The sequence below is a fragment of the Pelodiscus sinensis genome, chromosome 3 (assembly GCF_049634645.1).
Source record: "Pelodiscus sinensis isolate JC-2024 chromosome 3, ASM4963464v1, whole genome shotgun sequence".
NCBI lineage: Eukaryota > Metazoa > Chordata > Testudines > Trionychidae > Pelodiscus > Pelodiscus sinensis.
Window position 1 is genome coordinate 42215917 of NC_134713.1, and position 15592 is coordinate 42231508.

Genomic DNA, 15592 nt, shown 5'->3' on the forward strand with positions numbered 1-15592 from the left:
CAAATCAGGTTGCATCTTCGGGCATGGCTGTATACAATAGATTGAGAAATGTGTCTGGGATGGAAGCTTAGAGGCATGCAAGTAAGTGTAGTGGTCGGTAGGTTTCCGATACAGGGTGGTGGAAATTTGTCCATCATTTAATTGTACTGTAGTTTCAAGGAAGTGGTCTTATGTGGACTGATCCAGGCTGAGGTTGATGGTGGAGTGGAAGCTGTTGAGATCCTTGTGAAATTCTTCAAGGGTCTCTTTCCCATGGGCCCATATGATGAAGATGTCATTGATGTAGCATAAGTAGAGTAAGAGTGTTACGGGGCAAGAGTTGCGGAAACATTTTTTAAGGTGTTGGCATATTGTGGTGCCATGCTGGTGCCCATTACTATGTCGCTGACTTGAAGATACAGATTGTCTCCGAATCGGAAGTAGTTGTGGGTGAGGACAAAGTCGCAGAGCTCTGTAATCAGTAGGGTTGCCAGGTGTCTGGTTTTGAATGACACGGTCCAGTATTTGAGCTTTCTGTTCAGGAAACAAATTGGGGGGAAAAATATAAATGAGAAAATATAAATGTCCGGTATTTTCTAAATAAGATGTAATGTCAAGTGTGTCCGGTATTTTTGTTGAAACCATCTGGCAACCCTAGTAATCAGGCTTGCAGTTCTGTCATCAAGGATGGCATTTCTGATGGCCTGTAATCAGTCTTCATGTGGAATGTTGGTATAAAGGGCTTCTATGTCCATGTTGGCCAGGATGGTATTTTCAGGTAGATTACTGATGTTTTGTAGTTTCCTCAGGAAGTCAGTGGTGGTGCGGAGGTAGCTAGGAGCACTGGTACCACAGGGTCTGAGGAGGGAGTCAATATTGCTAGATAATCCTATTGTAAGTGTCTGAAACTATTTGCTGCTTGGCTTTCTTGGCTATTCACCCCTTTGCGTGATCTCCCTTGACCCACACCCACACCCCTCACCTTACCCAAGACAATACTTAGCCGAAAGCTCCTGGGCATGTTCACACCTTTTGGTCTGAGGTAGGGGTTGATGTTCATGGTTGTTAATGGTTGGGTGAGTGAAAACCTGTGTCTCAGCAGGGGTTTAAATCAACTCCTAACATAGTTCCATTCAGCTCATAACACAAGTGTGTGTGTGTGTGTGTGTGTGTGTGTGTGTGTGTGTGTGTGTGTGTTTTTCTAGAAGACTTTTAAACAATTAAAACACTGAAGTGTGTTGCATCGGACTTTTTTTTACTAATACCATTGGTAGAGGTCTGAAAGTTAATCTTCAGTAACTGAGTATTAAATTCATGTCTGTTCTGGTTGTCTTGTATTTCAGTGACCACAAGGGGAAAATACAAAACACTGAAAAGAGGAAAGAGTTATCATTGGACAAGACAAAATCATCAGTTTGTAAGGAGAATAATCATTCTGGCAAGAATCAAACATTTGAACCAGCCTCAGAAGATTGTAAAAAATCTCCCATATCTGTTAAACGGAAGAAGGAACATAATTTTACAGAGACTAAGCTAAGAAATAAAGATATCCAGTCTCATAATATACATGAAAGTAAAACACATAGCTCCAGTAGTTCTAAAAATACTTCCCAAAGCATCAATCCTGAAGACTCAAAAAGTGACTACAAAGAAACAATCTCTGTAGCCAGTAAAAATCCTTCAGAAAAGCATCATTCCCCTACAGCCAGCAGAAAAGACCTATTGCCAAAAAAAGACTCTTGTAAGGATCTCTCCAAACAGAGAAACTCTGAGGATCCAGGAAAATTAAACCAAACACTTAGTATGAAAAGCAAACCAAAGTTGCCCAGTGATGAGGATTTTGAGCCTCCTACTATGTCTTTTGAATCCTATCTTAATTATGATCAGGTTTCAACTAAAAGAAAGAGGAAGACTTGTCCTACAAGTGAACAGTCAAAAAACAACAAGGGCTGCAACCAGAAGAACTGCTTGTTATCACAGAAAAAATCAATATCCCCAGTGACAAAAGAGAGAGCGGAAAAACCACACACATCAGAAGATGATCAGTCAGAAAGTCCCACTAAAAAGGTGAACAATTATTTAGGCAAGCTAATGTGAAGGAAAGCACTAATTTTATTGAGTTAAACAAATTTATGTTCAAAGTTTAATTCAAATTTAAGCCTCAGATTGCATGACTTTGATATATCAGCCACACATGGTTACTAAAAATTGGGAATAATTTTTGACCCAAAGAAATGATTGTAGTTTATTTCTTGGATTAAATGATTAATTGTGCCTCCTTGTGCATATGGATTTATGATTGTCTTTAATTATGTGTTAACTGAAGTGATTTTTCTACCGGACTCTGCCTTATTTAGGCCCTGACTCAGGAAAGTGTTCTTACTGTTGAAATCCCTTAAACACATGCTTAATTTTAAGAACACAAAGTCCCATTGGTTTCTGTGGGATTGAAGCATATGTTTCAAGTGTTTATTCTGAGTAGGGATGTGCTTACTGTGTGTCCTTTAATTAGAGATGGATAGGATAATTAGTGCTTAAGTAAGGAGGCAGCTGTCCAGTAATTTATCCATGGTCAGTGTGCAGTAGCTCCAAACCCTACTTAGTGCACAAAGTCGAGAACAAACACCAAGTAGAGAAGTGTAAAATTCCTCATGGGCTTTCATCATTGTAAATATCTGATTCTCCTCATCATATCAATTTATCTTCACACTTGAGTGGGAGTAGAAGACTTTTAGAGATTGAGATATGAGCTTAAGAAGGTTTTGAAAATTTTGTGCTTAGTCTTGAGTGATCAGTGATTGGGCACGTGCAGGGTCTAACTTTAAAAAAAAAAAAAAAAAAAGAGTATTACCATATAGTATATCCCACTCCTGTTGTCTTCACTTGCAGTAGTACCATATATTCCGGCGTACAAGACGACCTCTGATGTTAAAAAACATCCCCCAAAAATTGGGGGTCGTCTTGTACGCCGGGTATACATCCCAGGCGCACCTGGGATGCCCGGCCGCCGGCTTCCCCCGAGGCTTTCAAAGGGGCTCCAGCTGGGATGTCCCCCCGCCGGCTTCCCCCGAGGCTTTCAAAGCTGCTGTGGCTTTGCTCCCAGTGTCTCTGGTCTGCTGGGGACCATCTCCAGCAGACCAGGGATACCGGGAGGAAAGGAGGCGGAGGGGCGCTGGGGTATAAGATGAAACCCTATCTTTTAATTAAAAAGATAGGGGGTCGTCTTATACGCCCAGTCGCCCTATACGCCTGAAAATACAGTATGTACTTAGCACGTAAGAAAACTCAGGAGCCTGGTGCCTTAGGCTGGGCAGGAACTCACAATTAGTGGCCATGTATGATAACTTTTAACTGAGTCACTTGCCCAGTAAAATGTAGAGAGATCACGACTGAAGCAGATGTTAAGTCCCTTTTTTCCAGGTCACATTCAGCTGCTGTATAACTATAAACTATTTCCTCTTCTTGCAATCCCGTCTCATTCACTACATACCTTGCAACTTCTGCAGTGATTTGGACCAACGTCCTCTTGGTGAAAGCCTCATTGACTATGCACTTAAGATTCATTCCTTGAGCCCATGTTATGAATAGATTGTGGCAAAGGTCTTGTGACATTTTGCATTTTTGTACATATTATAATGTTGGATAATGAGTGAATGAATAAAGTGATAATTAATTCAATAGTTATGATGAAGTAATGTGTACAAGTCTAGTTATGTTGAAACATTTGGTTTTGCTTTGGCATTTGATTATGTATTTGAAAATTCCTTAATAGTTAGTGGAGATGAGGAAATTATAACAGTGTTTCCTTGCATGCATGTAGGCAAAGACAGCATCACTCCAAGATCTCCTTCATACTCCACTACCTAAATTGCTACCAGAGATAGCCTTATCTTCTCCCCCCTATTCTATGGAGTTCAAAGGTAAGTAATATGCAAGACTGTCACATGTGAGACTACAATGAGCAGTTAGAGCGGTCCTGATGAAAGTCTTGCACCCTCACAAAAATATGTCCATGTTTTGTGCCAATGCAATACATTACCTTCTGCATTGGCTCTCTCATAGAAATCCACTAGGTTCTGAAGGCAGTATGTAGCCTACAGTTTTAGATTTTCCCAGTTCCACCCACTTGTTCAAGTCCTTGTGGAAGCTGAGCCATCCAGAGAAGACCAGGAAGGGGCTTCCATGGGTGTGGAAGAAGGAGTATGGCACATCGATCCCACTTTCTTTAAGGCTCTGACTCTGTTCTCCATTTATTCTTCGCTTCCTTCTGTACCTCCTTCTTGGGGGGATCACTCTGTATTATTTGTGATGAATTGGATCACAAGTCCCCTCGACTGTCACCTGTGTGCTGATCATACCACTAAAGCTATCACCCTGCCCTGCTGGGCCAGAAGCTCTGGTATCCTACAGCAAAGGCACATAGTTGGGGCAACAGCCACCAGCAGAGTAACACAGATCCTGAAGACTGCTTTGGGAGGGCTTAGGTATAGGGACTTGACTGCACCCAGAAGCACAGCCGCGAAAAAGACCAAAACCCCCAATAAATCCACCTTACTCTGTACAAAAGTTTTACACAGAGAAAGTCCCTTATCAATGAGAGAGACGCACAGCTGTTATTCCCCCCAGCTAACCATTATTTACATTTGGTATGATAGTGTTTTTTAAGTATAAAAAGTAGAATAAGTAATTGCAAGTGAAAACACAGATAAAACCAAATTACTAACCTAGAATATACAAAACAGGCTAGTTAAGCCTAATACACTAAGAGAAATTGTTAAAAATCATATTTTACCATCCCAATCCTGGTTTCAGCTCTCACTTGAAGGATTTTACTTGATCTTCTCTCTGGCCTTGCTCTAACAGCTTCTTGTGTACACTCTTAAGGTGGGGAGACTATTTCAGAAGACAGATGAAGATTGTTTATTGATTGTTTTCCAACCCTTAAATAGAATTTCCCTAGTTTGGGAAGTCTGTTAAATTCTCTCCATCCCAATGGGGGAAAAAAAAATCAAATTCAAAACGGGTTCCAGCACCAGGTGGTGTGGTTGCTTGGTTTCTGTAAGATGAACCACAGTTTAGGGGTACGTCTAGACTACATGCCTCTGTCGCCAGAGGCATGTAGATTAGGCTACCGGACATAGTAAAATGAAGCGGCGATTTAAATAATTGCCGCTTCATTTAAATTTACATGGCTGCCGCGCTGAGCTGACAAACAGCTGATCAGCTGTTAAATCGCCGCTTCATTTTACTATGTCCGGTAGCCTAATCTACATGCCTCTGGCGACAGAGGCATGTAGTCTAGACGTACCCCTAGGAGTTGTAGATTAATAAACAAATTTACACTTCATATTTCTAACTACAGAGACAAGAATGATGCATGCATACAAATAGAAATTATATAAATAAATATAAATTATTCAGGGGATTACAGGCTCTTGCATTATAGGCTACTTGCTTGGCTTTTTCCATAAATCATATTAGTGTTACAAATATTCAAAAACATATTTCCATAAAATAGGAGGATGTAGGGTCACATTAACCAGCCATGTTTGAATAAAATACAGAAACCTGAAGATGGGGCAGCTGTGTAATGGGGCAGCCGTGACACACACGCTAGTCCTTGAATGTGAAGCATGCCATTATTTGAGACTGTGTAGGTGGATGCTGTGTGGGCTTCCCCTGCACAGTTCTACTGAAACTGCCTTCTTGCCTTCAAATATCCCTGCTGCTACAACTATTAGCTTTTCTAGTTTAATTGTTAACTTTACTGACTGCCACACAACTTTGTAAATTAGGCTAATGTTTACAAGAACTAAATACACCACAAATGAAAAATTGACTAATTCAGCTTCTTTAGGTAAAAGGTATTAAACTCACTACCTTAGCTGAAACTGAATCTTTACTTTAGCTCTGTGTACAATGTCATTAAGTCTTGAGTAAATGTATATCTTCGTAGGGGGGGGGAACTTTTTTTTGGGGGGGGACTTTTTTTGGTTTGAGGGCCACTGATCCACAGAAAAATCAATTGGGGGGACAGAAAAAACCCCCAATCTTCAGTGATGTGGTCCTGACTGAGAAGGATGCTTTCCACGTTTTCTTTGCACACTAGAGCTTGGGGGACCCAGTCTAGTAGATTTTGTGAGCTGCAGCCCCATGGAGGGATGGCAGGGGGGATGGAGCACTTGCACAGTGCTCCCAGGTGCTGGGGCGAGGAGGAAGTTCTGAGCCTTGGGGGTGAGATACAGGCAAGCCTTAGGTTCCCCACCCCTGTTGTATTGCAATAAAAATGAATTGCGTGTTTTTTCTACCAGCAATGTTTCTCAATGAGTTAATTATACTTCTCCACAAAATTAGATAGCTTTGAACATTCTTAAAGAACTGCAGTATGAATCTGAATATACATGGGCAAAATACTTCTTTGAGATTTGTTCTGTTTTGTAATGTCTGTAGTACCAGTCATGGAAGCACCCCCACAAACGAGTGATACAAATCAGTTCACCGGACGGAGATTGAACTCTAAAATGCAGGTTTACTCTGGCTCTAAAACAGTCTATCTTGCAAAGATGCTAACGCTGTATGAACAGTGCATCCGCGTACTTCAAAATAACATTGATTGTAAGTACTTTAATGTGGGTTTCAGCAGATTGAGTGACATTATAGCACTGGGCTTTCAGTAGTGTAAAACAATCTTGTGTTTTATATGAAGTCCCAACTTCACATTAAACTGTGACGCCATGGTAATATAAAAACCATGAAACACAAGCTCAAACAGGCAGTCTTGCTTTTTTCTCTCTAAATCCTGCTAGTCTCATGTTTAATGCAGTTTTATCTCAGATGTTTTTATACAAACCAGGGATGAGCTGTCAAGAAAATACTTAGATACAAAGGGTGAATGTGCATGCCAACTTGCATGTGAACATTCCAGGTTTGGTGTCTATCCAGGAGGAGACAATGAGGGAGAGGGGAATGGGTGGAAATGATGAAATGGGTAGACAAGGATGAATACTACCTTTTCCTCAGACTACCACTTCAGTGGTCAGTACAGAACCGCTCATCTACAAACCATAGAATACTAGAACTGAAAGGCGCCTTGAGAGGCTCCTTCCCTCACTACAGGACCAAGTATCATCTAAATCAGGGGCGGGCAAGAGGTGGCTTGTGGGCCAAATCTGGCCTGCCAGGCCACCAGACCCAGCCCGTGGCTGTCTAACTGCCACTCTTACTAAAGAGCAGCTGCTCCTGCTTTAAACAGCAGGCTAAGTGCTTTGCAAACTGGCCAGGAAGGAGAGAGCTTTGTGTGATGTCCCTGCTCCTTAGCAAAATCCCCCAGCTCCCATTGGCCAGTTTCTGGCCAATAGGAGATCAGAAATTTTGCTGAAGGTAAGGGCAGTGAATGAAGCCTCCTCCATCCTCCCTCAATGTTCTGGAGCAGAGCCACATGGAACAATTTGTCCAGCACACACAGGGTTCCTACAGGTAAGCACCTCTCAGACAGAGCCTGCCTCTGCCCTCCCCCTTTCTTCCCAACTGCCTTCCCCAGGCTACCACCCAAACCCTCTGCACCCCTTTTCTCCACCTCCTTCAAGTCACAACTCCGTCCCAGACCCTCCACTCCCTCCCACACCCCTTCCCCATGCCAGAATCCTCTTCTACAGTCAAGCCAGCCCAAGCTACAGGCTGACTGGGCTACCACCTGGGGCGCCCCATTATAGGGGGTGCCACACAAGGCTGCCGGATCAGGTGGGGGCGCGGCCGCGCACCCGGGGGCGGGGTTGCGCACCCAGAGGCGGGGCTGCGCATGCGCTGCACTCTTGGGGCCTGGGGCATGTGAATGGCTCGGGCCAGCCCTGCCTACAGTCATATCCTTCCTGGACCCTGCATCCCAAGTACCTGATCCAGATCATAACTTCCTCTTTTACCCCCATTAAAAATTATTGCCCACCCCTGATCTAGATCATTCTTGATAGAAGTCTATCTAACCTGCTCTTAAATGTCTCCAGTGTTGGAGATTCCAGCCATTAGATTGTCCAGATTTCAAAACATATGTTCAGCTGGTATTTATTAACCTGATTATTTATAATACTGTTTTGTAAATGGTGAAATGAAGCTTATTGGATACATGTTGATGGGATACTTACAATATTGTTTTGCTTTGTAGCATTGCATGAAGTAGGAGGGGTGCCCTTTGAAATTCTTGAGCCTGTGCTAACACGTTGTACACCAGAGCAGTTGTTTCGAATAGAGGAGTGCAATCCGGTAATTTCTCATTAAATGCCTTGGCTCCTATTTTGTGACTGTTCGTGTGATTTTGATTTTCAACACAGGCAAACTACAAAAAATTGTGAAGTCTTCACTTTCCCCTCAGGAATAGTTCACAAACTGATCAACACTGTTCATAGTAGGACTTTGTCTATAGTTGTTAGGAGTTGCACTCTTTCCAGATTACTGAATGATTACTAGATCTAGAAGTATGGTACAAGCTTCATAAAATATATGCTTGAGTAGATCCCAGCATCAGAAGATTTGTAATCCAAATTGACAGTACACAAAGGGCTGGAAGAGGGTGAATTTTTAAAAATTAATCTCTTCACCCTCACTTTCTTCTATACTGCCTTTTGCCTTGATCTTTACTTATATTTTAATTCTGATATGTATAGAATTCTGTTAACTTTACTTTTATTCCTCTCACTATTTTATCCTTGTTACAATCTTCTGCTTTTCCTAGTGAAGATAGCCCATTTCCTATTAAACTGTTAGCAGAGCATAGCCTCAAACTGTTTTACCCTGACTGGACAAATGTCTCCTTCACCACCAAGGAAAAGTACAGAGGGCATCAGAAGTGTTAACACGAAAAGGCCCAGAACAAACCTTCAGGTGAAACTTGGTACCTGTTGGGATCCAGAGAATAAGAATTGGCTCTTAGCTTCATGTTTAGCTCAATGAATGTCCACAGCTTGTTTTTGGAAGAATATGGTTTTCATTTTTCTGGTTCTTGCTTTAACTCCTGCTTGGAGGCAGGAACTGGGGTCTGTTGATACTACTGTCAGACAGAGCAGAAGGGGATCTGATGCAGGGACACTGTACTAAATAGCTCTCTTCCCCCACAACTCCGCTTGCTATCTGGGAGCTCCTACACTGAATTGTCTGGGATGAGGTGGGGAAGTTAGTACCAATGGATTCTTTGGCTATTCAGGGATAGGAAGGGTACAAACAGCCTGCTTTTATTGCTCTTAGCTTGGAACCATGCAGGAAATAAAGGCTTTTTCCTTGGCTTCCTTGTAGCTGTTGAAAGAAACTATATACAGTCTACTCTACCCTAAACATTCATCTCTGTGATTTTAGTTCTACTGTCATTGTCCTGCTTCCTGGTTTCTTCACTGTATGTCAGGATCAGAAGCACTAGGGCGTTACTAGTGATGAGTCAGGGAAGCCAGCATAGCATACAAATTTACTTCTGTTCCTAAAATAAACAAGGAAAGAGACAGCTGGAATCCACGATAGTATTTGCAGTCTGTTCTATTTCAAGCATTTGTATGCCCAAGATAATTGTTCAGGTTGTGAAAAGTACAGAAAAGTCAGGAAGCTCTAACAGTAAATTGGCTGCTATAACCTTAACTCTGCCTCCTACCATATATGTGTATGGTGGAAAGGCTTGATTTACATAATATTTCTGAACTGGATTTGTGAGTGGTTAGTACTTTTGAAAATCGTGCCACTTTTCTTTAGGTACCTAGATTTAGGCACTAAAGTTGAAAATTTTGGCTAATCATCTTTGTCTACAGTACAATGAAACAACCTTTAATGTAATCTTTGACCAATGGATACATTATGTTGCTGCATGTGGCTTTTATATAACCTGTGTCTTATGTTTGCTGAACATTATAGCATGTGCTGAAAAAAGATGTTGACTAGAGTCACTTTGACTTGCTTCTCAGTGTTGAAGCAATGTAAACAGAGCATAACATTTTCAAGAGCCTGTATGATTTTGGATTCTAAATCTCATCCAACATCTATAGGAATTAGGTGACTAAGTCCCATATGCTCTTTTGAACATTTTACACTAAGTCTTTAAGTGTTGTTAAATATCTTTTGCTTTACACCAAGACGTTCACAGAAGAGTCTGATCATTTGTGGAAGAAACACTGCCAAAGGGATTTCAAAAATGAGCATCTCCTGGAGTATGAGTCGTGGCGTGAAATGTACTTGAGGCTCTTCAATCAAAGAGAAGAAAAACTAAAGACCCTCACAAAAAACATTATTTCAGCTCAGTCTGAAAAGCCTAAAGGTAAATAAAGTATTCAGGTAACTTTTTTCCTTTAAACCTCCTCTCCCCCATTTTCTACACTTCAGAAATGCAATGTGTAAGACTTTTTTTTTTTTTTTTTTTTAAATTGCATAGACTAGTAAAAATGCATTTCAAGGAAAAGTGATTGTTTCTTTGTGTTCAAATTCTTTTGAAGGTCATGCACAAGATTCCTTCATGTAACTGATTCATGTTTTAGACCATATCTGATCTTTATGGTTAAGAGCTCAGGAGCCAAAGCTGGCTGTTACTTGTATTGCCTGGCCCATCAGAGCCATCCCAGACACTGTTGCAATGAAGAAAGTGTGCACATTTTGTTATGCTATTTTGTCACTATTCATTTGGTATCTTGATGTAAAGTTTTGTAAACCTGTCACTATTTTCTGATGTGTTCAGCATTTTAATTCAGTATTGGAACTCACACTTCCACACTGTTAATTGAGTGTGTGTGTGTGTGTCTCACTTTAAAAATGCCTTTGCCCTTGTTTCTATGTCAGGGCGACAGGTTAAACTGGCTTACATACACAGTGTGGCAAAACCACCCAGAAATGTTCGTCGGCAGCAAGAAATCTATGGGACAGCTGGACCTATTGTTCAGCTTCACCCTTTAGAAAAGGGCAAGTAAGTACATGGTTTCCGTACTGTGATTTGAGACTAGATGATTTCATGTTGGTCACGTCAGCAAACACATGCTATCAGCAATATCTTTGTGTGAAAGAATGCAGCTAAACTTTAGCTATTGCTTTTTTCTTTTAGTATTTTAATGATCTGAAATAAAAACTTACATATATGGAATTCAGTGAGTTTGTAGTAGGCCCCATTTTCATCCCTTTCTGTCAAACTCCAGTGCTGAAGTACTCTTCCTCCAGCTTAGGAGTGGGTCTGTTATTTCTGGATCATATCCATGTTAATGGGATTTTTACACTCCTGGATTAATCGGTTAATTAATTTAGCTCCCCTGCAATAGCCTTACCTTTCTCCAGTGTTCCTTTAACATCTGGATTATCCAGATTACCCTCACTGATTGGCAGGTCTGCTGCTGATTTACTTTAAAATATTCATTGTTAGTTTTTGGGTCTTTGGCTATTTGTTCTTCAATTTCTTTTTGACTCGTGTAATCATACTTTTAGGCTTGATTTGAGAGAGCTTATACTCCTTTCTATTTTCCTCAATGGTATTAGCTTTCAATTTGTAAAGGATGCCTTTTTGCCTTAACTACCAGTTTTTTTCCCTCTGTTTTTATAGTTTGTGATATACATTTAATTTGAGCCTCTTTTATTGGTTTTTTTTCTTCTTGTGCATGTGCCTTTTAATTTCCATTTCACTAGTTTTCTCATTTTGTTCCCTGGGAGACAAAGCGAGTGCAGTTATTACAGACAGTACGACCTTCCTCCTCCCGCCCTAAACTTCTGTGGTTTTTTTTTTTTTTTTTTTTTTTTGAATGATTGCTAGTGTTGATTCTGCATTCTAGATATGCATGCTTGCCACGTGCACCAGTATTGGAATTTTTTCCCCCTAACAGCATGTATAGCAGAATGGCTCTGGTGTCATGTTGACATGGCACGGTATAAGGGGTCCTGTGCTCCTCCACACTCAGCTCCTTCTTGACACCAGTGACCACATCTGAACTGCTGACTTCAACTCTTCATAGCTAGGTATCCTCTGTTTAGCACTTCTTAGGTAGTTCTTCTGCATAATTAGATGTTAGCTTTGTTTGCCTAGGGATGGGGCATGTCCTGATCAGCAGGCCTCAAACTTTGTATTTCATGCAGATGCCATGTGCTTGTGAGTGACACGCGTGAGTTGCCTGTGGAGTCTTGGCAAGGGGCATGTTAGTGACAGGTGCTGAATTTGCAGATCATTTAAGCCCCTACTAAAAAAGGAGAGGGACATTCACCTTCAAGCACTTGTGCTGACTCCATCACTGTCCCCAACAGCAGAGCCACTATCAGTCTCTGCCTTGGGTACCATGGCCGTTCTCCAGTCTGCATTACTTTACCTTCACTGGACCCATATGGAAGGTGAAGATATTAGCCAAGGGCCATTTCTTTCCACCCTGGAAGGTCAGCACTGGTCCTGGTCTTGTCACTGTTCTCTCCAGTCCCCTTTTTCGAACTCACCGGATACCTCAGATCTGGACTAGGCTGTGCACCTCAGCAACCCTTGGGCATGGGCTGTGGATCTTGGAAGAAGCTCAGCTGCATATCAGTGTTAAGGAGTTCAGAATAGTACATCTGGATTATACGGTTTTCCTTCCTCGTGAGTCCTCATGGACAATACAGCATCCATGTTGTACGTACACAGGGAAGAGCACATTCCACCATGCTCTGTTGGGAGGTGATCCTTCTTTCGGACTTAGGACTTTACTATCAGCCACAGCATCCACCTGGAGATTAAGAACTCCCTGGTGGATGACCTCAACAGGGGCTTCTGCTCTCACCACAATTGGTTGCTTCACAGGGAAATGGCCTCAATTTTTCGAAGGTGGGGAACTACCCAGATGGACATCTTTGCCTGTTCTGCCTGGTGGAAGTGCCACCATTTTTGCTCCCAGTGGGATTTGGCTATGGGCTTTCTCTAAGACGCCTTCCTCCAGTCCTGGATGGAAGGTCTGTTGTATGTGTTCCTGTCAATTCTTCTCATCAGCAGAGTTCTCATCGAAATCAAAGGCGTGGCAAGGCCTGGGGCATGTTGTGTGTGTTTTTTTTTTGGTTGTTTTTTTTTAAAGGATATTACTAGACCTGACAGTTTATCTCCCTTCCCCCATGACCTTCTGTTGCAGAATCAGGGTCGACTTCCCCATCTAGACCTCGCACTTCTGCTCTTTGTGGCATGGATGGTCCATGGTGCTGTTAGGTTGAGTGTACCTGTTTGAAGAAAATTCTTCAGGTTGTGCTGGGAAGTGGGAAGCCTTCCACGAGGGTGACTTACCAGCCAAAGTGGAGAAGATTCTCCTTCTGGGTGAAGGATCAAGGCATATCTGCAGTACATCCACTGGTACAGTCAATTCTCAACTCTCAACTGCAGCTCTGGTGCCAAGGCCTGGCACACTTCTTTATTAAGGTTTATCTGGGCTTTTAATAAACTGGTCCAAGGGCAGGTGGTCTTTCAACATAACATGCCTCTGTCCACAAGTGCCAGGACCCAGTCCTTCAGTGGAGTCTAAACTTGGTCCTCTCCTGGCTCATGGGACTATTGTTTGTCACAGGCTGCCTGTTTTCTCTCATTTTTCATGAAAGTAGCATTCCTGATTGTGCTGTTGTTGGTAAGACTGGTTTTGGAAATCTGAGCTCTAAGTTTGGAGCTTTCATATATGGCTTTCTTCAAGGACAAGGTGTTGAACCCAGCCTTCCTGCCTAAGGTTGTCTCCTCCCTTCACATGAACCAAGACCTGTTATTGCCTGTGTTCTACCCTAAGCCACATAAGACAGAGGAGGACAAGTGGCTACACAACTTGGATGTTAGAAAGGCATTGGTCTTTTACTTAAAATGCACCAAGCCCTTTCATAAGCCATTTCAGTTGATTATGGCTATGGCTGATAAGATGAAAGGCACGTCTGTATTCTCCCCCCTCCATGTGTTTCCACCCCCCTCTCTCCCCCCACACACACTCCCCTGCAGAAGCTTGCTAACTTGATCACTTTGTGTATCTGGACCTACTACGACCTTGCCCAGGTCTCCCTGCCACGGATCACAGAGGCTCATTCATCCAGGGCCCAAACGTTGTCCTCAGCCTTCTTTGTACATGTATTTATCCAGTACATCTATAAAGCTGCTACATGGTCATCAGTACGCACATTCACAGCATATTATACCCTCATTCAGCAAGCTATAGAGAATGCTAGATTTGGCTGAGCTGAACTGCAGTCTGAGGCTGTGAACTCCTATCCGTGTCACTGAGTACTGCTTGGAATCCTAATGTGGAATGGACATGAGCAATCACTTGAAGAAAAGGCAAAAGTTACCTATTGGTAACTGATGTTCTTCAAGATGTGTTGCTCATGTTCATTCCACAACCTGTCCTCACGGTTGGAATTTTCAGGAAGAAGGAACTGAGGGTGAGGAGTGCATGCAGCTCCCTTATACTGTGCAACGGCATCGCCACTCCAGTGGTCGCTGGAGCCACTTCCTTGTGAATGCTTGTAAGGAAAAATTTCCAACACCTCTGCACATGGTGAGAATGCACACCTAATGTGGATTGGACATGTGAGCAACAAATCTTAGAACACCAGTAACTGGTAAGGTAACTGTTTCATAAATGACTGGTTTTTGAAAACAGTTCAGTGTTAATGATAACCCTCTGTGAGGTTTTTAAGCTGAATGCTTCTCCCTTTCCATTTTGGTTATTTTTAATAGAACAAAGAATCCAGAAAGCAGAGACAGAAATAACACCTCACCAAGCAGAAACACAACCACTAATGTAACAAATGGAAGTTCCAGCTCTTATTCAAGTGGAGTGAATCAGGATATTAAAAAAACTGTAAAAAGTAAGTAGCTTTGGAATAATTCCCCTTTGATAATATGGTTAATTGTATTACTTTGAAAGTCACTTTGAGTATTATACAACTGTTATCCTAACTATATTGTTTTTTCTTTGAAGAAATTGCACCGATGATGAGAAAATCTTTGAGAGCATTCAAGAATAGAGTTGGACCACGATAAGTCAGTCTTGCATATCTGATTAAACTTATGTTAACATTTGCATATCATATGTAATATAAAATTGTGACTAACCTGCATTCAGTTAACAAAGTGGTCTCTTTAATGAATAAAGTGGCAGAATGCATGCAGTGGTCTGCAATTTTAGAATATAATCTAAATCCCTGATTTCCTCCCCTCACCCAGTGCACACTCCTTATAATCCATGAGCCAGTTAGCAAAAGTGAATTGAAACAAGGTAATTCTGTAGGAGGCAATATTACAAATAATCTGCAACCAAGAAGGATGATGCATATTTTCGTAGATGATCCTTGTACATTAGTATATGAACTTCATTATTTTTCATCAGGTGACTGATGCAGAACTTAAAATATTCCATCTTGTTTCTGTTTGTTTAAACCAAATTCTTTATAGTCCTGAATGTTGCACTGTGCAATCTTTTGGTAGTTTCTAAACATCTCTGAAAAATGTGCAAGATTAGACTTGTGTGAAATATGAAGGAAATAGTAAATGGGTAACTTAGAAGAAATGTTTAGTATATGTTGAACCTATCTAGTCCAGACCTCTCTGGTCTGGGAACATCTGTCGAAATGATTTTAGTTAGTCCTCTCTTCATAGGTATGGCCAAGTTTCCTGTGGTGCCATCAAGTT

General features: G+C 41.7%; 1 protein-coding gene across 2 annotated transcripts in view; it reads left to right on the plus strand.

Moving 5' to 3' along the window:
- The window catches only part of LOC102453875 (elongin-A-like), a 41375-nt gene extending 26354 nt beyond the window's left edge, over positions 1-15021 (plus strand). Inside the window, exons 4-11 of one of the 2 annotated variants that reach the window (XM_025178826.2) lie at positions 1323-2046; positions 3800-3899; positions 6430-6594; positions 8138-8235; positions 10084-10264; positions 10780-10903; positions 14639-14769; positions 14883-15021. In XM_025178826.2, the coding sequence (XP_025034611.2) occupies positions 1323-2046; positions 3800-3899; positions 6430-6594; positions 8138-8235; positions 10084-10264; positions 10780-10903; positions 14639-14769; positions 14883-14944 (1585 nt within the window). In that variant the 3' untranslated portion in view covers positions 14945-15021. The remainder of the gene's footprint in view (positions 1-1322; positions 2047-3799; positions 3900-6429; positions 6595-8137; positions 8236-10083; positions 10265-10779; positions 10904-14638; positions 14770-14882) is intronic. The other variant, XR_003087053.2, reaches the window with a different exon arrangement.
- Positions 15022-15592: the final 571 nt, after the last annotated feature.